Source organism: Phodopus roborovskii, unplaced genomic scaffold (assembly GCF_943737965.1).
Source record: "Phodopus roborovskii unplaced genomic scaffold, PHOROB, whole genome shotgun sequence".
In the NCBI taxonomy this organism is placed as follows: Eukaryota; Metazoa; Chordata; class Mammalia; order Rodentia; family Cricetidae; genus Phodopus; species Phodopus roborovskii.
The window spans coordinates 18535534-18561371 of NW_026126540.1; the positions used below are offsets into that span (position 1 = coordinate 18535534).

At 46.0% G+C, this 25838-nt stretch overlaps 1 protein-coding gene across 2 annotated transcripts in view; it reads left to right on the forward strand.

The window, feature by feature from the left end:
- The window catches only part of Tmem154 (transmembrane protein 154), a 38389-nt gene that overhangs the window by 7191 nt on the left and 5360 nt on the right, over nucleotides 1-25838 (forward strand). The window contains exons 2-6 of one of the 2 annotated variants that reach the window (XM_051198936.1): nucleotides 9614-9745; nucleotides 9954-9992; nucleotides 16242-16269; nucleotides 17201-17286; nucleotides 19169-19226. In XM_051198936.1, coding sequence (XP_051054893.1) covers nucleotides 9614-9745; nucleotides 9954-9992; nucleotides 16242-16269; nucleotides 17201-17286; nucleotides 19169-19226 — 343 coding nt within the window. Of the gene's footprint in view, nucleotides 1-9613; nucleotides 9866-9953; nucleotides 9993-16241; nucleotides 16270-17200; nucleotides 17287-19168; nucleotides 19227-25838 lie in introns of both variants that reach the window. The other variant, XM_051198935.1, reaches the window with a different exon arrangement.

Sequence of the window (25838 nt, forward strand, 5' to 3'; positions counted from 1 at the left end):
GATGTATAAAAAGTAGCCAGGTAGCCCAACTCACAGCTTTCCCACATGGAAAACTTGAGCAAGAGTCAGCCTTAGGTCTTAGGAAAGTCTAGCAAGCTTTCTCAAAAGGAAGAAATAACAAAATTCTTAAAATGAATAAAGCATTGGAGTACTGTGGGTCTCCCGTGTGCTTGATCAGGTTTCCACATGGACAGTGGCTTCCCATACTTCCACCCTGCATCTCCTCAACTGACTGTGTTTTCTGATCACATCTTCTCCAAGGACATGTGTCAGGGCAAACATACTGAGTGACTATTGTCACTTAATGAAAGTTATGGAATCCATAGAACCACAGAGTATCCGATGTAAACAGCAATGCCTCTGCACCAGAGGGGAGGGATCACATGGCCATTACACGTGAATGTTCTAATGAAGTGCCCTGTCTCTCTCACCCCGGGACACAGAAGTCCTAAACATAACCATTCATCTCAGGGGACTTACAACTTCGCATTGAGCGCTTGCCACCCCATGTTGTGTTTTGTTTTCAGTTCAGGTAGCTTTTGAAAGAAAAGCATTCTCAGGCTCTGTTCCTTTGTGATGAGGGACATACCCAGTGCTTCCAGGAGGAAAGTCATCAGGGTGAGGAAGGTATCCAGCTTGGTAGCCAGGAAGCAGGAGAGAGTAAAGATGCCACCTCAGCCCCACCTGCCCTCCCTCTGTCGCAATGCTGGCCATGGGACCCAGTACCTCATGCATGCTTCAAGCACTCTACCATGGAGTAACAGTCCCTGTCCCATGGACCTGTTTGACATTTCCTTCAGTCATTCAGTCTGTAAACAGTTATTTATACCAGACTCGTGTTAGTAGGAGAGTACCAGAGCAGACCATAGAGAAATGCATGGTGGAAATAACTTGAGATAATAACTTTTTAGAGACAGGGCTTTTCTGTGTATCCCTGGCTGCTCTGAAACTCACTCTCTAGACAAGGCTGGCCTTGAACTTAGAGATCCTCCCTGCCTCTGCCTCCTGAGTACTGGGATTAAAGGTGTGTGCCACCGCCACCTAGCAAGGATAATAACTTGGTGCTGCTCTGTGGCCAGTGAACCAAGAAAGGGCAGGGCACTTTGGGCACAGCCTGAGCTCCCTGAACAAAGCTGCTCCAATGGTGCCATCCTTCTCCTTGGCCCTAGCTTCTCTATGTATCACACACAGTCAATCCTCCATAACCAGACTGGTACCCAGTATGTCTGTCTGGGTTTTGTTCCATTTTTGCCTGCCATTTGTTCCAATTTTGTTCCTGGCCACCTTACAATCAGATTGCACAAATACTGAACAATTATTTTTTTTAAAGTGATCAATAGGAAAAAACAAAACAAACAAACAAACAAAAAAACCCACTTCACAGTGTATACACCTATTCACTTTGTTCCTAAGGCTCCTTTTTTCCCAACTCACTTTAACTGATCTTTTTTGCATATGGTCCCCAACTCACTTTAACTGATAAGTCTGTCATCATGAGTAATGGCAAGTGAAAACATTCTTCACTCATTTATGTTTTAGCTCAGTAGGTCTCAGCCCAGCACACATTTTTACTATAGTTATCTAGAAAGATTTTAAGAAATACTGTTGGGACCAAGGCTATATATAGCTCAGCATTGGAGTGTGTGTGTCACGGGAGCAAGGCCCTAGGGTTGATTCCGAGACTCATACCCTGTTACCCAGGCTACATCTCTAGATAGCATCAAATAACTGATGAAGCTGAGGGACAGTTGCTGCTGGGGACCGCTGATCGTTATTTACCAAAAAAAAAAAAAAAAAAAAAAAAAAAAAAAAATGAAGTTGATTAGGCAACAACCTCCAGACCAGTGAACTGTCTTGGGATCTAAAACTCAAGCCCACTAAATGGGGGCACTGGGAGCACCGCATGGGGACACTAGGAACACTACATGGGGACACTGGGAGCACCACTTGGGGACACTGGGAGCACCACATGGGGATACTAGGAACACTACATGGGGACACTGGGAGCACCACTTGGGGACACTGGGAGCATCACATGGGGACACTAGGAGCACCACTTGGGGACACTGGGAGCACCACATGGGGGACACTAGGAACACTACATGGGGACACTGGGAGCACCACTTGGGGACACTGGGAGCACTGCACGGGGGCACTGGGAGCATCACTTGGGGACACTAGGAACACTACATGGGGGCACTGGGAGCACCACTTGGGGACACTAGGAACACTACATGGGGCACTGGGAGCACCACTTGGAGAAGATCACAGCAGCCTATGCTTTATGAACATACAGTTCCAACGACTATAGGCTTCAATCACCATGCCATGGCATCAGCAGATCTCTTTGGGAGATGCAGGTTCTAAAGCCAAGCACACAACTCTCAGACTTATTCAGAAAGGGGAGCACTCTGTGCTTGTCTTTCTTCTCTTTTAACATACCCTGGCCAGCATCTCCCAGGGGCTCAGCCTTCAATGACGGCCTTAAGCCCTTGAGTTCTGCTGATAGATGGGGTACTAGGTTCCCAGGACCCCAAGTTTTGAGTCTTGTCAAGTTTACTGAATGAACATTAGAACAAGAGTGAGTTGAAGTGGCCCAATGGAGGGCTAGAAGTGAGAGACCTTAGAGGTTGGTCTCCACCTTGGCTGAACCCTGTAGTCACTTGGAAATCATCAAAGCCTCCACCCCAGCCTCTGATATGGACACTATGGGTGGAGGCTATTTAAGTGTCCCGGCAGGGCAAACGTGCAGTTGAGGCAGAGCTGCCAGAGGTGCCCTTGTTATAAACGTTGTTCAAGACAGTATCTCATGTAGCCAGGGATGACCTTGAACCTGTGATCCTCCTGCCTCCACGTCCGAAGAGCTAGGATTGTAGGCCGCTTAGTTTCTTCAGGGCTGAAGTTTCACCCAGGGCTTCGTGCCTGCTACGCAAGTAGTCTGCCAACTGAGCTACAGCCCTATCTGCCTCGGTCCTCTTTTCTGCTTCTAACACAAACTGAGCTCTTTGCCCTGTGCAGATGTCACGGGTGACATGTAGGTGGAAGTCTTGGGTTTGGTTTCTTGAGCATTCTCAAATTAACACAAGTGGTCAGTTACTCCAGAACAGGAGAGAGTGTGGGGTACCAGGTGTGCAATGTTCCATTTCATTGTCCAAGTTAGAAGAACTTAAATCATTTTTGCACACACTCTCCACCATCAACAAAGGCAAGGACAGGGCATCTGGCTGATGGCATCTCCTGCTATCCTAAGTTAGGAAACATTCCTTATCATTGCTTTATTTCACAGGACATCCACAGTGTGGTGTTCTCTTGGATGATACAAAATGCACCCCATTTCAATACCAGTAAGGGTCTGGGTGTATGTAAGTCAGTGGCGGAGCATACATTCACATGCAAAAGACCCCCAGCACCCCAGAACAAAATAGGCTTCATTCCCCAGCTCGCAGCACCAACTAGACAGCACACTGGCAACCGCAAAACCTAGATCTCCATTACATATTTGTTCCACTTTCAAAAAGGAGAAGTTAACTGGCTTGCTTCACCAAGGAGCAAAGTCATTTCCACTTAGTGGCCACCAGAATGGTGACAAAGGTACACATGTGGCTCAGCTGCTGGAACTCAAACAGATATCATCTCATTTCTAACCCCACTCAAGATTTTCCCCAGGGCCCTCACCAGATGTCTGCACCAAGTGCCAGATGTGTTGGCATGAATACTGTCAACAAACATTTGTAAGGGAGCCTGCATGGCTACCTGGTGACTTGGGGCTTAACAGTCAGATGATGAAATGTCGCTTCATCTTCGCTTTATCTTCAAGTGACTGATGGCTCCTGTCACCTTTCAGTGAGCACAGAGAGAAAGAAATGAGGAAACGAAGGAAGCCTTGGGAAATCTGTGATGGGGTCACTTGAGATAACTAGGCCACCCGGGTCACTCAGGAAGCTCTTGTTCAGACCTGCAGACAGGTGACAGGCATGGGTGATCCCTACAGGGCCTATTGCACTTCACACATTTCCTTCAGGATTTCTTCTGCCTCCTGGCTGACACCTCTCTTTCCACAGCCACCCTCTCCCTCAGTTTTGCCAGTTTTATCCCCACTCCTATCACTCATGTCCTCAACAAGATCCCAATTTAGACTATAAACAAGGAAGTTAGAGTAGCTTGATGGAACTCCTGGGGGACAGCTAAAAAGCACACAAGGAAAGAAGATGAGCAGGATCACAGGTAATATCAGATATGCCACCCTGGTGTGTGTGTGTGTGTGTGTGTGTGTGTGTGTGTGTGTGTGTGTGTGTGTTCCAGGGCCCAGAAAGCACTTAGGGTTTCACATATCACAGTTACCCGTTTCACCCGCCTTCAGGGGCGCCCCAAGAAGGGCAGGTGAGAAGGTCTTCAGGGTTACTTTCGGGGAACAGGTTCTAAAATGGAAACAGGTCCCTTGGTTATGAGTGTGGGGTGGGGAAGTCCTGGGTGCACAGGGTGTCTGAGGCCCAAAGGAGAGAAGCTGCAAGCCCTGGGGAGCCTAGGTGGTGTCCACAGCTAGACTCACTTCCTGAGGACCTCGCATCCTCCAGCGCTGTGCTAGACCGCCTTACTTAATGTGTCACTGGCATTCACAAAGCACAGGCAAGTGTTTCTTAGAAAAGACTAGGGTTCATCGTTTAGGGTTCCCCATGTCTACTGGGCTAAAAGCGGCTTTAACTCAGTGGCTGTGGAAGGAAAACCAAAAGAACAACCCCGAATCCCTTTGGGGTGAAGCCCACAGCTGCCTTCTGCTGGCTCCACGCACATCATTTTGTCACCTCTGACTTTAAAGCTTGGTATTCTTGCTTCTGGTTTCCTCTCATTCTTACTCCTGGTGCCTGGGTGGCCTGCTCCTGGTTACAACCGCCCCAGTCTTCAGCTCCCCTCTCCATGGCATTGCGCCTCTTCCCACAAACTCTGGGGTCCGAGGCCCAGCGCTTTCCCTTCAACCTCAGACTCCCTGTATGCCTAACTCCTCCCTACCCAGGTTCTCAGCCAGGCTTGTCTTAGGGAGTTGAGATCAGACCATCAAGGGTTGAGCAATGCAGCCCCCTTATCCTTCGCGAGACACTGTCTCCCATGCCCTCCTCTTCTCGAGGCACACTGAACTCACCCACGTGACAACTGAAAAGTCACGGGGATATTATTGCAGTGAGGTTGGAAATGCAAAAGGAACAGCTAAGTTTCCATCAAGAAGAGCTGGTGATGACACAAACAAGTAACAGGGAGGAAAACGCGGCTCTCTATAGACACTTATGGAATCACCTTCAAGAGAGACTTCTTAGAGCAGAGGAAAGTGGCAGCCGCTAGAGAGATGGCTCAGGGGCTAAGCTCACATGCTACTGTTACAGAGGGCCTGCGTTCAGTTCCGAGCACACAGTTTATTTATTTTGATTTTTTTTCCCCAGCAAGGTGTCTCTGTGTAGCCCCAGGTGTTCTGGTACTCACTGTGTAAACCAGGCTGGCCTTGAACTCAGAGTTCCATCTGTCTTAGCCTCTGGGTTGCATCCATTTTCAAAAAGAAAAGCAAGCTAACGAACAAAACAAATCCCTTGTGCATCTTTAGAATGTAGCCCAAGTGGCAGGACTGCTCCCTGGGGAAAGACATTGTCACCTATTATTGGCAAAGTATGGACAGTAAAGTTTTAAAGGTCAAATTAGATGACACGGGGTGGGTGGGGTTGGTCGGGTGGGTGGGCTATATGTCTGTAGGAGTGGGGTTTATTCTAGAACCTGGCATACAGTGGGGGGGGGGCGGGGTGCTGTTCATGAGATTAAGCTTGGCTAGGACACGGGGAGAGACAGGGGAGGTTGTCATAGGAGTCTCAAAAATGAAGACCTGTAAAATAAAGAAACAAAAAGCACACACACACACACACACACACACACACACACGAGAGAGAGAGAGAGAGAGAGAGAGAGAGAGAGAGAGAGAGAGAACACATACTCATGCTCTGGGGCATAGTTTATTGATACAGCACTTGCTTAGCATGCAAGTGTCCCTGGGTTCCACAAAATTAATTTAAAAAGCAGAGGAAGAGCAGAGGCAGAAAGAACTCTCAGCTCTCATTTACTTAAATAGGCACTGGAGAGCCTGATGAAAAACATGTTTGGGCCTGTGGGGTGTGCTGTAGGGAGAGCCTGCTGCCCCTTTAAACTCCACAGTCCCACCAATGGCCACCTGCCTGGTCTTGAAAAATAGAGTGCATAGCCCAGGGCCACTGGGAACATTTCTTTCTCTTTTTCTTCCTTCCACTGGTCTATCGCCAGAAGCCTCTATTATTCTTACTGGCCTGTATCCTTCCCTATTTTCTCTTCTCTGGGGTCACAGGTCAAGTGGGGAGGAGGACACAGGGTAGGGACTTTGTCCATGGATCCCAGAGAAGAGAAGCTGCAGTGATGTTGTAATTTTGGGCAGAGCTGCCTACCGTGCATCCCTGCATCTGGGGCCAGGGGAACCCAGCAATTCTGAGCATCCTCAGAACCATTTCCTCACCTGCCCCTGTGCCAGAACGCCACCGTCTGTTCCAGGCTGAGGGACAAGAACCTGAGCTCCACTCTCTTGCTCTCTGCCTGATAGCCAAACCCCACGATTGTCAGCATCATACCTCCCCAACAGAGGGGAAAAATGAATTACCAGGTTAAAATCTCACGTTCCACCATGAGTCCTCGGAGATACAGACCTTCTCTTCTTCATGTCAGCTCTGTGATCTCAAGCAAGTTGTGTGAACTCTGTCCCAGTATCTATCTGCAAACATAGAGGCCTTAAAAAGGAATGATACAGATAAAAGGCTTTTGAAAAAATTGTTTGGTTTTTCAAGACAGGATTTCTTTGTGTAGTCCTGGCTGCCCTGGAACTCGCTTTATAGACCAGGCTGGCCTCAAACTCAGAGATCCATCTGCCTCTGCCTCCTGAGTGCTGGGATTAAAGGCATGTGCCACCACCACCAGGCAAGGCTTGGCTCTTAGTAAATCCTTAAGAAGCAGGAGTGTAGTGGCACATACCTGCAATCCCCATACTCTAGAAGCTGAGGTGAGGGGATCCTGAGTTGGAGGTAAGTGTGTGCTATATAGCAAGACCTTCTCTAAACAAACAAATGAATAAATAAGAAAAATTAGGCTGAAATAGGTATACAGCTGCAGTAGGGGTAGGCCAAAGAAAGGAAAGCAGGCCTGGAGAATACCTCAGTAGTAGAGCACACGCTTTGCATGTGCATGCTGCTGAGTGTGGTACCCAACAAAGAGGGGGTGGGGGAGAGACTATGAATACCGCTGCTTTCCTCCTTTTCATACAAGGGCACTAACTTCATCCTGGGGGCCCCATCTCCTGATACCATCATACTGGAGATTAGGGACCAATATAAGCATTTTTTTGGGGGGGGGTGGATAGTCCACAAGTAGTCCATAACTGTAAGTAAGCAGTTATTTTTGTTGTTGGAGTGTGAATCAGAGGAATTCATTGTCATGCAATTACAAAGAAAGATAAACTATATTGAATGGCTCTGCACTGTCCAGCGTGGTCATCCCATGGAGGCATGGCCTAGCCAGTGTGTGGCTTAAAGTCACTGATATCTCCCTTGGCATGGCATGATTCTTCTCAGAAGGAATTTTCACCTACTTATCTGTCTTCTGCATGTAATATTTTCCTTTGTTGCACTAGGGTGAGTATGAGACAGCCCCACGCCATGACAAGACAAAGTCCATCTGTTGTGGAATGTTAGTTTAAGATGTGCTACATTAGGTTTAAGTTGTGGAGCATTTGTTTAATGATGCAAAGATATGCTGCATTCGTTTACATTGCATTTGTTTATCTCCGTGAAACTGTGTTACTGTGCCTGCCTAAAACACCTGATTTGTCTAATAAAGAGTTGAACAGACAATAGAAAGGCAAGAGAGGGATAGGCGGGGCTGCCAGGCAGAGAAAAAAAAAAAAAAAACAGGAGAAAAGGAGAAGATAAAAAGGGAGGATGGAGAAAAGGAGGAAAGGAGGATGCCAGGAGCCAGAAATGGAGTAAGAAGGAAGGAAAGAATACAGAAATAGAGAAAAGTAAAAGCACAAAGGCAAAAGATTGATGAAATAATTTAAGTCAGGAAAAGCTGACTGGAAACAAGTCAAGCTAAGGCCAAGCATTCATAAGCAAGAATTAGTATCTGTGTATTTGTTTGAGGGCTGGATGGCGGGCCCCCAAAGAGTAAAAATAAAAAAACTACATTCCTCTACCCACATCATGACCACCAGGTCCAGGTGAGGTCCTTTTCCGTTCTGTGATGGATTTTTAAATGGCACTCGAGGTCAGACAGGGTAATCTTTCTTATACTTTGAAATAGGGAAAGCTCCACTGTAGTAATAATTTTTCTTGTTGCTGTGACAAAAGTAACTTAAGAAAAGAGCGGTTTACTTTTGGGTCACAGGCCAAGGATTCAGTCCATCCTGGCAGGGAAGGTGTTGTGACAGGAGAGGGAAGCGGCTGGTGATATTGGGTCCACAGTCAGAACAGAGAAGACCTGAATACTGACGATCGATCGTCTCACACTCGCTTTTTCACTCGCCTGGAACCCAGCACACAGACAGGTGCCATCCACAGTGAGGGTGTGTCTTCCCACCTCAGTTAATGTCGACTAGAAACTCACAGGCACCTTCAGGGTTTGCCTCCTGCTTGGTTCCAGATCCTGTCAGGTGGGCAGCTAATGTTAACCACGACCTCCCATCAGGACAGTTTCCTAAACAACTATAAATGGTGGGTTTTCTTATTCTCCAAAAGATTGCCTCGAGAATCTTATTTCACAAATGAGATAGTCATCCTGTTCTGATTTAAAATCCAGGAGGATTTTGTCAGACACTCTCAAGGGCAGACTGAGTGCTATGCACAATGTAAGACACAACACCAAAACCTACATCATCCCCAAATCAAAGAATTCCTTTCCATGGATAAGTAGCCCTTATTTAAAAAATTAAGGCAGAATATGTTCCTATATCTATCTATCTACTGTTTGTCTGTCCATCCATCCATCTATCCATCAACTTTTGTCATCTATCTATATCTATGTATTTATGTATCCATTCTTCCGTTCATCCATCCATCCATCCATCCATCCATCCTTTTGTGGTGCTAGAAATTGAATCTAGGCTTTATGTTTGGATGGCATGTAGTCTATTTACACCAAGTTATACCTCCAGGACCATTTATTTACATCTAAATGTTTTTTTTTTTCTTGTGGCATACCCTGTAAGTATACATTTAAATTTACTCAGAAACTGTATGACAATATCCTTACACCCTATGGCTTGGCAAATAGTTCATGAGGTGACAAAGCCTCTAATGCCCTGTATGTGTGTCCAAGTGCCTGGTTGAGGCTAGACTGCCTGTGTTTGTGGAAGATTTTCCTCCATCCTTGGCTCCATGTTCGATACACTCCCAGCTTGAGCTTCATTTAAGTCAAATCAATAATCCATGTCACACCGAATGGAAACACCAAGTTTAGTGGATCCAGTGCACCACTGAATGCATCTAGGATATATTAAAAACTCACAGAAGCTATGATGCGTCAGCCTAGTCTCCATGGTAATCTCAATTTTGTTCATGTTCAGGCAATGATGAGGAGTTAGAACTCTCAGGACACAGTACCACCGAAGAGGAAAAGGTAGACAAAGAGACAACAAGTGCTTTGGCCGTAGTGACCACAGAAGCATTAACCACAGATACAAATTCCACATACACCGGTGAGTCCCCAAACTCGATGGAGTTCGTGTTAATGGTGGTGGTCCCACTGGCTGCGCTGGTCATCCTTTTATCCTTGGTTCTCCTTGCAATCTACCTTAAAAGCAAGAGACCTAAACAAGGTAGGTAACTTGTATGTTCCTGTCTTCAGACAATTACTTTACACCTTAATGAGCCACCAGAAATAAAGTGCATTTTTCCTTTCTGCAGAGCCTTCTAGCCAAGGATCTCAAAGTGTCTTGCAGACATGTGAGTATCTGCTCGGTGTGGGGGTTAAAGTAGTAACTGATGAGTGATAAATCTCACTGAAGCTTTCAAGACATTAATAATTCCATATTTGGTATTGCTTTTTTATTTTATTTTATTTCTTAGTTTTCAGTCTACTTTGAAATTACAACCTCCTGCTGTTCTTGGAGCATGTTTGAGACCAGGGTGCTGGAGAACCTTGGCCACTAGAACAATTTGACATTTCACTTTGTGGGGGAGAGGGCCAGGCAGGTAAGGTGTGAGTCAGATTGGGGCTAAGGATAAAAGGTTGAAGAGCTAATCACTCTCCCACGAAAAGGGGTCTTTGGCCCATATTTCTATAATGGGCATCATTTTCTCTACCCCACACCCCAGTTTGACCTTGAAAAGGGCAGAAAGAAACATTCTTTTTGTTCTCACTGAGGCAGCACATCTATATGGAAATTGTCAACTGACTAAAGATGACTACTGAAACCAAGATAGGAAACTCCCAGTCACAGGTGTACTCTTAAAGTACAGTGGAGAATGAATGGAACACTAGAATTCAGGGGCACTCTGGGTCCCAAGCTAGCAGGCTATGACTGGCTCCAGTTTTTGCTTGTTTTAAATTTTATTTGTGTGTGTGTGTGTGTGTGTGTGTGTGTGTGTGTGCGCGCACACGCGCGCGCGATTGCGGGGAGGCAACAGGCACACACACTGGTGCACATGTGGAAGCCAGAAGACAGCTTGCAGGGATTGGTTCTCTCCTTCCACCATGCGGGTCTTAGGGATCAAATTCTGGTTGCCAGGCTTGGCAGCCGGCATCTTTACCTGCTGAGTCAGCTCACTGACCCAGGCTTCAGTTTTTGAATTGAACCTTTGAAAAGTCATTTTAAACTTCACTTAAGGGATAGGAGCTTCTCAAGTCAGACACATAGTCAGGATCACATAGAAAGTGCATTCTGTGTCCTCCAGGACTTCTGACACGGTGCCTTGATTTCCTTGCTCTCTGTCCCACACCTGGACAGCCTTTAAACTCAGGGCAGGTGCTGTAATGACTATGCACAGCCAAGAGATGAGGTAAATGAGTTGGGGGAGGAAGTAGTACCCTCTTCTCTCACAGAAGGAACTGGTAAGATAGACAGAGGAGGAAGAGGAAACTCAATCCCCACGCTTGAGATTTCAGAGTATCCTAGCAACAGTGGTCTCCTGGGAGCTCCTCTATAATCAAGCAAGACCCAGTGTTGCTGCCTGAACTCCACTCCTCTCCCTGCCCCGCCCACACCTCCTGCTTCCTTATTGCCCAGGCTGGGCTTGAACTCCTCCACTCAAGCAGTCCTCCTGCATCAGGCTCTACAGTAGCTCTGGGCTACAGGCATGTAACCTTGCACCTGGCCCTCTCCTTTTTTTTTTTAACCTCAGAGGAAGTGGGAGTTCTCTGTGAGCCCTCAATACCCAGGGGAGTCCAGGGTGGGGGCGGGCCCCAGTCTCACTGAAGCTCTTTTCTAGCTCTAAAGTCTTTCAGTTTCACAGGTATTTGCATGCGAGGAGCAGCCCTGCCTACAGTCTGGGCCCCAGCATCCTCCAAGCATCCCACAGCGGGCGGGCTGGCCGCTGGCCTGACCTGACTTCTGGGATGCCAGAGGTCTGGTGAATACACCACTCCTTTTGTCTGGACTTTCTTCTTGTCTGCTTGGCAAACTGCCATCCCTTCCGTCAATGCCCAGTTCTTAGGTTTTATGAAGTGTGAGAATCCCTCCTTGGGTAGGATTCACCACCGCCTCCTCCGTGCTGTCTTAGCATTCTGTCCAAACTTGCTGCTCACAGGATTCCTCCCGGCCTCATGAGAGCACTTGTCGTTTGTTTTTTGCTCTGTTTTGTTTTTGGTCTGTCCTCTTTTTTGAAGTTCAGACGAACCAAGAACTTGTCTTAACCCTCTTGTTTGACAGACACCGTGGGTCTAGGCAAGACAGTGTGAGCACTCTGCTTGGCTGCTTAGCTCTATGGATTCTCTGACTCAGCATCCTCACCTATAATGTTGGTTAATTCAACACCCACCTTGTAGAGTTGTGAAAACTAGGTGAAGTTATGTCATTTCAATGCTATCTACTTACTAAAGACATTCTTATACCTACGTGTATATGTCTGTGTGAGTTTATGTGTGTCAGGTCTATACAGGTGACTCAGAGGCCAAAGAGGCCATCAAATCCCCTGGAATTGGAGTTACAGACTGGTGGGAGCCATCCTGTGGGTGCTGAACCCCTGTCTTCTGTGAGAGGAATGAATGAATGAATGAATGAATGAATGAGTGAGTGAGTGAATGCATAAATGAAGGTCGAGCCTCTTTAAGAAAACTTTACACTCTTAGAGGTAAAAACAAAATTGCAAACCCGCATGATGAGACAAGCCAGCTATCCCAGTATTCAGGAACTGAGGCAGGAGAATGTTGAGTTCCAGGGTAGTCTGGACTTTACAAAACAAGACTCTGTCCCAACAAAAACAAAGAACAGATTGGCGCATTATGTCTACTACAGATTGGCATGTTGTCTTTGGATTAAATATGCCCCACTTTAACAAAATATAACATAGAAAACTACAAATTCTGAAACAATAGATTTCAGAAGTTTTTCTTTACACATTCATATGAATGTGTGTGCGCACATTCATGTATATGCTGTATATGCCATTCCATGTGCATACAGGAGGATGTGTACATGTGTGTGGAGGTCGGAGGGCAAGCTGGAGTGTGGGTTTCAGAAACACCGTCTACCTCCTTTGAGACAGTGTCCTGCATTGATTAATAGGGTTAGTCTGGCTGGCCATCAGACCCCTGGGACCCTGTTGACTCCACCTCTCAGGGCTGGGGTTGCAAGCATGGACCCCAACACTTAGAACTTTGCCCTGTGTCCTGGGGATTGAACTCAAATTCTCATGTTTGTAAGGCAAGTTCCTTCCTGACTGAGCAGTCCCCTCTGCCCCAGAGAAGTTTTCGACAGAGACCTTCATTTGATATTTTTTCTATACTAACCATTACTTTTATATAAATACAAATTCCCTTTTCTCAAACTAAAGGTTTGAGGTTAAATGCCTCTTGTATAATCTATTTATTTGCATTTAGCATAATTTAGGTTTAAGGAATAAATAAATGAAATTCCATGTAAATACATGGGTTTTCATAATTTAGGTTTAAAGAATAAATAAATGAAATTCCATGTAAATACATGGGTTTTCAGAAAAAATAAAACTGTCCCTCATGTGCACACGTGTGTGCACACACACAAACACACAGTGGTCAGACGACAGTTGGGTAGGGTTGTTGCTATCACCGTGTCAGCCACCCAGTCTTTGTAGTTCAGGTGACAGACTTACACTGTTTCTTTAGCCTGGTGTGTCAGGTGACTTCTCAGGCCCAGTTTTCCTCATATAGCTCAGTAGCCCCAATTGTAACTACAGTCTCAACTTACTTTGATAAACGTAAACAGTGGCACCCTTTCTACTCTTAATAAGTTATTTATCACTGTGAGTAGTTTTGGACAGGTGGAGTCATTCCCAGGGCCACCCAGGTCCACAGTCATCCTCTACCTCAAACTGAAGGCAAAGTCTACTTTTAAACATCATCTCTGAGAAAAAGACAGTCTGGAAAATAATCTCACTGTTTAGACAGTCTAGAGTAAGCTAGGGCGGGCATGCCTTTATCAGTGTGGTCTTGATGTGCTGGGTGTCTCCCAAAGAACTGCTGCGAAGCATGGGCAGGAAGTCTTCACTCAGAGCAGGTGGTGGCGGCCACCCGATGCCTGCCTCTGCTCAGTGAATATCCTACTCAGCCAGGAAACCAGGTGACCAGAGCCCTCTGTGGCTCCTTCCCTCAGCCACTGTGCCAACAATCCCACCGTCCACCGCACAGAAAGAAGAGGGGCTGGAGAGGGTCTCATCAAGTAGGTGATTGTAAAGGAGAAAGACAAGGTGGGGTAGGGGTAGGGGGAGACCATGACATGGCAGGATGGGAAGGGACAAAATGGAACCCAATGGGGGTGGGCGGGTGCACCGAGCTGGTAGCTGTTAATAAAGAGATGTAGGCCATGTGGAAGAGAGTAGGCAGGACCTGACTGCTGAGGACAAGTAATTGGTCTCCTCCCTGGCTTAATGCTCGGCTCTTGTACTCTCTCCCAGATGTGTTTCTGTTGCCATGGTGGCTGGGGCAGAGGTAATGGCCCTGGAGCGGGGAAGATGAGGCCATAGAAGGCTTTTTGCTCTTTTAATACTGATTATAGAGCCTCTCATTTGGTGTATCTGGAGCACTTTGGTAATGGATTTTTAAACTTTTCCATCATCTGCATGTGGGTCAGCTCCTGCTCACCTCCAAGCCCGTGGGGAACCCAGATTAGGGAAAGGAACCCATGCTCGCAGCAGCAGGCTAGGCTGTGGAGCCCCTTGCTCTCTGAGAAATTAGTGGGGATGTTAGTAAGCCAGAAAAGGGGGCTTGGTCAGAAGTGGAGGGGCAGGGGGCAGGGGTTTCTCTACAGGGTTCAGTCCCGGAGCACTGCAGAAACCAGGACGGGTGGTGCATACTGTTGATGCACTTGCAAGAGAATCAGAAGTTCAAGGCCACCCTCAACTATATAGCAAGTTTGAGGCCAGCCTGGACTACATGAGACCACATCTCAAACAATGACAACAAAACTGTAGGCACAAAGTGTAAGATGAAGCCATCCTACCCCCACCTACGTTTCAGAGAGCCAAGCATTGCAGGAGGCTTCAGATTGTATTCAGTATGTGTGTGTGTGTGTGTGTGTGTGTGTGTGTGTGTGTGTGTGTGTGTGTGTGTGTATGTGTGTGGTGAGAAGTGCAGTGATGGCATGAAACCTGCACCTTAGTAGCTCTCCTTGATTAGCCATGTCACTGAAGCTTGCCAACCGGCAGGACATAGCAGCTTGTGCAACCCTGAGCTCAGTTCTGGGGGGCCTGCTGGCTGTGCTTCCTCGCTGATAACAGGCTAGACACCAGGTGGCCTCTGATTGTCAAGGGTCAGGAGCATCTAACTATCTTGGGACCTCCACAAAAGCTTGCTTTCCAAAGCATCTGTCTTGTTTGCAGTGCACCCACTTGCCATCATTGATTCCCTTCCGGGGGAGATGTTGGTCTCCCTGCCAAACCAAACAGAGTTTGCTTGGGCCAAGCCAGCAGGCTATGATTCTTGCCGCCTGTTCATCTGGAGTCAAATGGTACCTGACTCTCACCCCAGTTAGCAGCCGTCAAAGGCAAGCTGGTTGGAAGTCCACTATTATAATAATGACAGGTCCAAAGGATCAGACATGAATTTAGCTCCATTGCCAGACAACTGAGATTCAAGCCTATTTATCTGTCTAGTGAGTATCTACTAGGCATTTGCCAGGCACTGTGCTAGCAGGATGGGGGCTGGGGCATGCCACAGTGAAAAAGGCAGATGCTAGCCTGGCCCTTTGGGAGCTATGCTCTAGTGGGATACACAGATGAAACAGACTTAAACAGATGGTCTAACAGGTGAGAAACTGGCCAGTCCTGTGAAGGAAGCAAGAAAATTAAGTGCCAGAGACCAATGGGACAGATGGACCTTCCAGAAATAGAGGTGGGGATGACTGACTGAGAAGTGAGGGATCCAGCTATTCAAATAGCAGGATAAAGGGGACTTTCAAAGGCATCCCTTGATGGAGTCACCCATATGGCATAGTGTTCAGAATGGTGTGTCATGAGGAAATGATGCTAGGACATTCTTTTATTGAAGGGAAGGAATCAAGAATCAACTCCTCGGTTTTGTTTGTTTGTTAACACTTCCTTCCTTTCCTGACCATGCTTTTCCTCTTTGTGTGCACACAGAATAATAAGAAAGGTGAGCACTCTCAGGGAGCACCCATCTCTAAAGAAAGCAGAGTCCATGGGTCTGTGGGGATTTGGACCTCGTTTCACCATAGCCGTCTGCACTGTGTGACTTGGAGGCTAATGCCTGCCACTTGAGAGATGTGATTCAAGGTCTCAAGGTGGCTCAGCGGGTAAAGGCCTTGCAAATGATCTCTGGAACTCAAACTTCCACAAACTGTCCCCTTATTTTGACTATGGGTCTTCAGGCACAGAGTAAATACAGTAAAAACAAGGTTTTTGTTTTTGTTTTTGATTTCTTTTTTTATGCAATTCGCTTGCCTCTGTTTCCTTCCCATTATAAAGCAGACTTAGGGTTGTTGCCATAAATCCCTGCGGAGGATCAGAGCTGACCTGACTCCTGTGTTTATTCTCTTTCAGATGAACCGATTGGTGAAAACCTGAAAGTGTGAGTGAATCTTCCCAGCCAGTCCTCAGTCACCCTGCTGTGTGAACAAGAATAGTCAGGGGGAAGAGATGACAGAGCCCTTAGCCTTTCCCCTGCTTCTGTTGTGACAATCTGGGAGGTGACAGTCTCTTGTAGCTAATACCCCTGGACTCTGACAGCCCCTGTTGTCACAAGGGAGATGTGTCTTAGTCTCCAAAACCTTGCCCAGTGATCTCTGCTGTTGTCACCTGCCAGAAAAGAGTTTTCGTCTGGCTGCTACCAGTGCCAGATGCATAGTAGCTAGATATTCTGGCCCCGACTGAAATCCAAAGACTCGGGGTGATACCTCTCCTGCCCCTCCCATCAGCATTGCTGGAGTAGACACCACCTGCATCATCTCCCTGTGCAATGCCCACAATGCATTCAGAGCTGGGGTCTTTCCTCTCTAGCTGCATCCATCCTGACCAGAGCTTTGACCCTATCCATGCCCTCAAAGCCTGGAAGATGGGGCCAGGCCATTTCTGAGAGCTGCAGTTAGAAAAGCTTGGGCATTGAAAGAGACCAGATAAAAGTAGCCTGATGACTGGCCTCTTGATCTGGGTCATTGATCAAAATTCCAAGAAAAGAGAAGTGACGCCAGGCAAGGCCAGGAAGCTAAATGAGGCAGCCACCAAGCACCCTGGCAACCGTGTTTTTGGTCTCCAGGGAGCAGCTCTCTTTTAGTCAACTCCCCGCCTCTACGCCATCCAGTTTGGCCTTAGTGACAGATGAGGGCCTCTTGCAGATTTTGGCTTTCTTCCTATTAGAGTTTGATACTCCTTCCTTTGATTAGGGCAAACCCTGAGCCAGATGGGAGCGTCAGACACTGAATCAAGGTTGCTTCAAACTAGGCGATGTTCAGCCTCCAGGGCTTGTTCTCTTTTTAAAACGTGTGTTTCTGTTCCCTGCATAGCCCTATTTTTGAAGAGGACACACCCTCTGTTATGGAAATAGAGATGGACGAGCTTGATAAATGGATGAGCAGCATGAACAGAAAAGGTGCGTGCAAACCCAAAGTATTTGTTTGCCTTCCTGGTAATGGAAGGTCAGAAGGCTGCCTCGGCTTCACCAACAACTCAGTAAATCTGAAGTCAGGCTCCGCCTGGGACAGGGTCTGAATAGTTTTTAAGTCCAGTTTAATCATAATCATACTCATTGTGTCTGTTGTTACCACTTGTTTTTATGTGTGTACAAGTTGAAATGGGACTTTTCAAAAGGAGATGGTGCTATTACTTGTTTCTGAGTGTGTGTGGTCTTTGTTTGGTTTGGTTTTGTGTGTGTCTGGTGCTGGGAATCAAACACCAGCCTATCATATGCCAGGCATGTGCTTTACCACTGAGCTGCATCCCCAGCCTTCATCCTTCTCTTCAGGGAAGGAAATCTGATAGCAAATTATCTAGGGGAGGAAATCTGACATGACATTATATATTCTTGAATTTAGGGAATTTCAATCTGTATGTGGTCATACAACTCCATCATTCATCAAGTGTATTTTATATGAATCACTGCCCAATGCAAAAGGAGTTAGAGCCGTGTGCCTATTTAATCATATAATTTTCATAGCTGGATGGTAATGATTGGTAACCAGTGGATATGGTGTTTGACAAGAAGATTCTAGAACATCTCTGTGTGGGAAGATAGTTTTATCAGGCAGGACTACTGTAGACAGTAATAGGGATTCCCACACAACAATTTTCAAGTCTTTAAAATGGCAACAGGGTTGTGTTCTTTAAAAATCAAAAAATCTTTCTTAATGCTCATATTAAATTGATAAAAACCTACTATTATCATTCTATTTGTATTTGTGGGTATTATATTCATGGTATATGCAGGTGTGTGTGTGTGTGTGTGTGTGTGTGTGTGTGTGTGTGTGTGTGTATAGGAAAACCTCTGGTGCTGCCCTCTAATGCCATTCATATTCCTTTGAGAATTATTCACTGAACCTGGAACTTGTTGCTTTTTAGTTAGACAGACTGGACAGCATGATGTCTCTGCCCACGTGTTCCCCCTAAATATACAAGTGCACCTGAACACACACACACAGAGACTGAGAGTGGACTTATGGGCAGGTACAGCCACGCTGAGGTTTTTACACAGGTGCTGGGGAATTGGAGTCAAGCACTCAACACTTGTGCGCTAAGTAAACATTTCCACACTGGATGACGGCTCCAGTTCAATCATTTGTATTTTTTAGAACAGATTTATTTAGTTAGCTGTTAACTTATTTATATGTGTGTGTTCACATTTATGTGAAAATAAAAGCATTAATGCACAGCATGATAGCCAGAGAGGGTATTGTGTATTCAGGAGAGACGCTGCCTCAAAAAGTAAGGTGAAGAATCATAGATGAGGACACCCAGTGGCAGACTCTGGCCTCCACATGGGCATACGTGGACGTGGATATGGCACACCACAACACTCGTGTGTGTGTGTGTGTGTGTGTGTGTGTGTGTGTGTGTGTGTGTGTAGAAAGAAGCTCACTGGGAGAAGGTGCTCACTCACACCCCACCTTCCTGAGGCTTCTGCTATAAAGTTGCTCTGCAGACACACGTCAGGACATGAGGCACACCATTTTGCTCCCTGGTCTAGCTTCCAAGAGACATATTCTGGCTTTCGGAACACTGGGCTTCAAGGGACCAACTAAGCCAGCAATGATGAATTGTGCCCTTTTCATCAGGGGCACAGGACATTGCAGTATTGTATCTGCATGATCCGCGCACTTTCCATTTCAAGAGCCTCAGCATCATTCATCTTCGAAGCTTTAGAAGTCCCTAGCGGGGGCGTTTCCTCACAGAGGGGACAGTCCTTGCGGCTGTGTTGGCTTTGTGGGTAGAAAAGCAATTCTGGTGACTAACAGTGAATTGTTTTTCTTCTGTCTTAGCCGACTATGAATGTTTACCTACTTTGAAGGAAGAAAAGGAGCCAAACCTCAGCCAGAGGTACGTCAGGGGTCATGTAGGGTGGAAGAGGTCCACAGCCACAACACAGCACTTTGTTTGCCTTCCCTATGCCTGGCAATTTAATATGTCAGCTTACACCAAGGAATGTGAGGTCAGAAAGCATGTTTTGGAAAATGCAAAATATCCAAGTAGCTCTTTATCCTTAGATATAAATTAGTGTTGACATGCTCTTGATGATTCAAGGAGACATTGTTGAGCTGGCTTCTGTTTTAGTCCTAAAATTTGCTGATTATAGCAAATTGAATTGTGAGGTTATTTACCTTGGATAGAGAGATGTTCGGTAAGGAAACAGGTGGAGAGGACAGTCCCAAAGGAGGTGGCTTTCAGTGATCATGATTAGGAGGAACATTTTAAAAAGCAAGGCAACAAACAAAGAACCCTACCCGCCTGGTCTGGATTTATTATCAGAGAGAAATGAAAATTAAAAGTATATTCCATTCTGCCACTAGGTGGCTCTGCTTGATAGAAAATTTTAGTGCCTTGGGGCCAGGTGTAATTTATTAGCCCTGGACGGTATCATTTAAATATTATCTTTGTGAGGAGGGAAATTAGCAAGGTTGGGGGATTGACGATTAGAGAAGTGTTTGCTCGGTACATGGAAAAAACTAGAAGGAATTAAAGAGGAGACTTACTCTTCAGAGCATGACTATGATTTTGGGGGGGGGGGGTTTAAACACAAAGATGACCAGACATCAGAGACATTGGACTGTGATGGTAATGGAAATCTTGCATTAAAACACACAGAATGAAGCTTGAGAGCATGGTGAATACCCATGAACACACAAGTTATCCATTCACTTGTCTAGATGCTTCTAGAATGCAGTCACATGTCCCCGGAGGCCACAGCACTGAAAGATGTTATTAGGATTTCCTCTGGGGTCTTTGTCTCTGTGTCTATACCTCTAGAATCTCAGTATGTCTCCTAAACATTCATCACCCTGCATCTCTCTCAGTCATGGACTACTGAAGGCCTACCCGTGCCAGCCTCAGCCATGACCCTGAGTCGACTCTTAGAGATTAAGTCCATGTTAACTCTTGGGGTATTTGTGTGTTACCATTCATTTCTACTTCAGAAAATACTCTATCTCACTTCAATGAGATTCCAGATAGTGTAACAAGAAGGTAAAAGAAAGAAAAATAATGCCACAGTTATATGACAAGGGACATCACAGAAGAATCTTTTCCACATATCTTAACCTTTCCCTCCTATCGAGACCGTACATAGATCAATACTGATCACCCTCAAACTCTGTTAACATTATTGCTGACCCCTGTGTTGAGAAATGTCAGTAGTTTTATACACCTGAATCTCACTCTGAAATTACTGGCATCGCTGAAGAAACTCGCCCTTATAGAATTGTATGGTAATAAAATTTATTTAAAATCTTGGTTTTTTTTTTTTTAATATAGAGGGGTTAGTTTTGAAATAAGCTGCCTTTAAGACAGAAAAAGAAAAACCTTATCTGTTTGGAGAGTTGTTCTACGTGAACTGATCGTTTTGCAAGTGAGTGTCTGAACTCTTCCGTGGGCTTGGAAGCATCTGGCTTTGAGTCTCAGGACATCTGCCAGGGCTTCACCCAATTCCCTATCTGGGAAGCCAGCACTGGAGTTCTAGACTGGCCAGTCTCAGCTCTTGACCACATCCCTTCTAGTGACTGCCACAGGCATACGATATTGAAAGCAGAATGAATGTACAGGGACTGTCACATGTCCTTTGCCTTCACTCATACACAGCCCAGCTCATCAACACCTCCCCACAGGGGACACATTTGTTACAATCATCATATGTCATCATCAAGTAACTGTTGGCATTGACCCCCTGAGACATCTGCCCTCATCAGGTGACCTTAATGCTTCAGAAAGCAGGGACAGCAAACACAGACTGAATTTAGTGGATGCTGCACTGTCCATCCTCCTGATAAAGGGAGACTTCTGGAGTCCGTGTGCAGGGCCAGCCCTCTCTGGATGTCAGGCGTCCCCTGAGGTTCTGGGAAACGGTGGCTCTGTTGGAGTCTACCCCAGCCCTTGATTTTCTCTTTACATGTTCTCACTGTACTTTTCGGTCCTCCTCCTCCTCTTCTTTATTCCTTCCTTTTTCTCTTCCCTTATCCCCCCACCCTCCTCCCATTTTTTTATTTGAGAATCTTACTATGTCGTCCAGGCTGGCCTTGAACTCAGTCTTCCTGTTCAACTTTCTGAGTATTGGGGTGATGGCAGTATTGACATTTTAAATATATATGAATTTGTTATTTTTAGTTATATTAATTTCACAAAATAATAGGTGTCATTATATTTTTATACATCCATATACTGTACTTCGATCAAATCCCCCATCAGCCATCTCTTAAACCTTTACCTCAAAGTGGATATTTTTCTTGAACTATGGTCTAGGACTAGAACCCTGGATCCTGTGTCTGCTGGGCCAGTGGCTACTGTGCACATGATCAGTCTCCAAATAGGATTTTCATAAGGATCACATGTACAAACTACTTCAAGACCTTTGCAGTAAGGTTGTCATAATTGAAAAACAATGATAGGAAAAGACAACAAAGGAGTCCGGGGTGGAACAGTTTCTCTATTCTTATTTCCCACCTTAGTGGCCTTTCCCCTTAATCCCCTGTTATGTGACTTGCACCAGACAAAGGAACCCTTTCAGTGGTATTCAGGGCATATGAGAAGGATGGGGTAGAGGCAGCCCAGAGTTGAGAGAATCTCATTGCCAACATGGTTAGACTTTGCCGGCACACGGTGATAAAAACAAACCCATTTGGTGTGTTTTATAACCAGCTATTCAAAGTCTCTGGAGAAAGCATACTCCTCCCTTGTCTGACCCTACCTGTAAAGCACCCAAATGCTGCTAGATAGAGGTACTATTCAGACAGAGCCTACCTGGTCCTGGCTTATCCAGGCTAGCCAGCATATTGCTGTCTCCGGAGTCATCTCTAGTCAGACATTCAGTGCTTCTGTCTGCACCTTGAACTACATGAGCAAATGTAACCAAGTGCCCATTGTCTGCTCCCCATCTTTGTCCGTAGGTGAACAACAATGAAGAGAAAGGTCAAGGTGTTAGGAAATGTCTGTGACCACTTCTGTTTCCTTTGGTAGTTTTCCCCTCTTTCCCTATCTAGTTCCCTTTAAAAAATCATTAAAAGTATCCTTCAAGTCAGCAAATATTAAGAGTGAACTAGCCAGGTATAGTCACACATGCCTTTAATCCCAGCACTCAAGAGGCAGAGGCAGGTAGATCTTTGAGTTCAACTCTAGCCTGGTCTACAGAGTGAGTCTCAGGACAGCCAGGGCTACACAGAGAAACCCTGTCTCAAAAAAAAAAAAAAGTAGTGAATTAATTTTGCTCAAATCTAGATTCACTATCACGAGGGATACAAAATAATAGTTTGTGCCCTCCAGAATGACACTGATAAAGACAGGTGTGTGAGTATACCAGATTATGTCTCCACAGGAGGCATGACTTCTCTCTCTCTCTCTCTCTCTCTCTCTCTCTCTCTCTCTCTCTCTCTCTCTGTGTGTGTGTGTGTGTGTGTGTGTGTGTGTGTGTGAGAGAGAGAGAGAGAGAGAGAGAGAGAGAGAGCACCTGTGTGTGTATACCAGATTATATCTCCACAGCAGGCATGATCTCCTCTCTCTCTCTCTCTCTCTCTCTCTCTCTCTCTCTCTCTCTCTCTCTCTCTCTCTGTGTGTGTGTGTGTGTGTGTGTGTGTGTGTGTGTATGTGTATGTGTGTATGTGTGTGTAACTCTACCCAGGCTCAGCTCTGTCGGGAAGGGACTTTGTATTGATGAGAAGGGAGCTTGATCTAACTGTTACGTGACTTCGTGCCAAACTGAACTCTACACTCTCTGAAGCTGAGTCAGAGCACCATGACCTTCCACGGGCTTAGTAATGGCATATTGCCATCTTCAGAGATGGCTGCATTAGCTGTGGCCATAACTCAGGATTGCTGCAAAATAGATGGGTCCAGAGGACAGGATGACTGTCCAATCTGGACAAACAGAGTCACAGCTATGAGGTGAAGTATTCAAGTGGAATCTACCCCCATTCTGCTGGCAGCCTGACAATCAAGTGCCTCCTTGCAGACTGTTTTACAGTTTGTCCTTCTGTCCCCGTGTATGCTGTGGAAAGGTGTTCTATGTTTTTCATGTGTTTACATAACACTCCTAGACAAATTGCTCGTTAATGTCAGTGTCAGAAATAAGTTGCTAAAAACCACACGTGTGCACATCATGGCAAGCAGGGAAGGTTTAATGCGGAGCCGCTATTGTGTTTGTAGCTTGGTGGCAGTTCGCCAAGGTATTTTTAACAGGGAACTCCAGGGTTTGCTAGAGTTAAAAATGCATGGCTTATTCGATCATTTCCCAGAGATGATGAATAACCAGAGGCAGCAGCATGAGCCTTGAATTGAATAAAAGAATGAGCCTGTGATGGGGGAATGCCCTGGGTCACTGTGCTGGGGCTGTAGGTGGCTGTGGGGGGCTGTGGGGGGGCTGTGGGGGGCTGTGGGCGGAGTGTGCTGACTCACTCACTGGTCTGGTGGACATCAAACCACACAAAACACCAGGAGGGCAGCTGCTCCCTGGGAATGGCCTGCTGTCTTCATCAAAGCAGAAGCAGCTTGTGTCTATGCTGGGACCTTGTCATCCCATGATGAGGGGCCAGAGATCATGAGCACTTTGCTTTTGGGGAGTTAAGTAATGACATTGCTAAACAAAATGCCTCCCCTTAGAAATGTAAAGCACGCTTCTGAAGATGTTTTCCTAAAGCCTTTGAATCCTAGTGGCAATGTTCCAGATAACTAGCAAACAGTCGCTGCCGGTGCTCAGTCTGCAGAATAAGCATTGCCGATAGGCTTGTGTCTAAGCACCAAGCCTGTAACATGGGGTTTTACCTGCATTTCTCTCTTTTTTTTCTTTGAGTGTGTGGTGCTCAGGACTGAGGCCACAGCCTCTCTCATGCTTTACCTCTGAGCTACACCTCAACCCCTCATTTATTCTTTGCAACAACCCTATAAGCTATATAATTATTAGGTGTGTTTTGAAGATGAGATCAGACAAGGAAATTGCAGCTAAGAAAGACTAACTTGCCTATGGTCACACAGCAAGGAAGAAACTGGGCCCTGATTCAAACTCCGGTTAGGTAGAGTGTTCTTCCTATGCTAAGAATCCACTTGTTAGTGTACCCAAACATCATAACTGTCGTAAAAGCCACCGAAAATGGTAGCTACCCAGCCCCAACACCCACAAGACAATGCATGGGATTACCTTTTTAAAGGTTTGCATATTTACTTACTGGAACAGGAAAGGGTACAGTGGATAAATGTGCTGGCTTTTTGGATCCCAGCACATATTGTAAAGAAGCTGGGTGTGATCCTACCCTTGAATTTAACCTTGGCACTGTAGGGACAGAGACAGGAGAACTGTGATGGGTTGCTAGATGACAGCCCAGCTCCACACTCATGGAGAGACTCTGTCTTAAGAGAGTAGGCAGAGAGTGACACCCAGCGCCCTTCTCCAGCTTACACACTCTAAGCACCCACATCCATGAACATAAACACACACACACACACACACACACATGCTCACATGCACCACCATGTACACACAGATTTATTTACTTATTGATTAATGTAGTTATTATTTAATGCTGGGGATTGATGGGGATTGAACTCAGAAACTCCCACATGCTAAGCACATGCTTCACCACCGAGCTAAACCTTCATTCCTTTTACTGAGAGACATAAAAGATTTGAGCAAGCGGAAGCCATAGTGTGCTACTAATCAAAGACAAATGAAGGGCTCTAACCAGTCTAGGTCAGGCAAACTTGGCTCTGGCTGGTCTTGCTCCTCTCCTGGATTCCCTCTGTCTTGCTAAAAACCATTAGTTTACATCCCCTGAAGCTAGACCCCAAGATCTATTCCCTTTTTTGGCCACTTCCTCCTCCTGAAGCTGACTAATAGGGTCCAGGTCCCAAAGCATTGAAGTTCACCAATCAAAAGTCCCCTCTGGTTCACCTAATTAACATGCTCAATTAAAAACATAGGGCTCCCCCTTTACCTTTATAGGCTGCCATTTTCCTGTCTCCTCTCTATCCAGGGGCAGTCCTTCGCTCCCTGGGACAAATACCCCTGCCCCATTTCCCTTGTACCCTTCCCCTTCTCCTGTCTTTGTCTCTTATCCCCAGATCTTTGTCTGTCTGGGGCAAATAGATCTCCTTTGGGCCAAGAACTTGGGAAAAGGGAACTGATGGCAGACCAAGGTAAGGATACCACAAAAGTCCAAACTGGTGAACCAGTGAGTTTTATTAGGGTTTATTTATAGGGACAGAAATGACTCAAAGACTGCTACGTCACCAAAGCCCACCCCAGCATGGGTGACAGCTCACAAAATTGGAAACCTGGAGCATAGTGCACAGCCTGTAGGCAGCTCAACAGGTTGGAGTGTGCCTGGTCTGGGTATCTTTCAGTGTGCTTTCTGCTTTTACATGCTTGAGGAGGGAAGGGCCTAGTGAATCTGCTCAGTTTGGGGGACTTCCTGAAGCCTTTGTTCACTTTCAGTCTGGATAAGCTTCCCTGCAGGA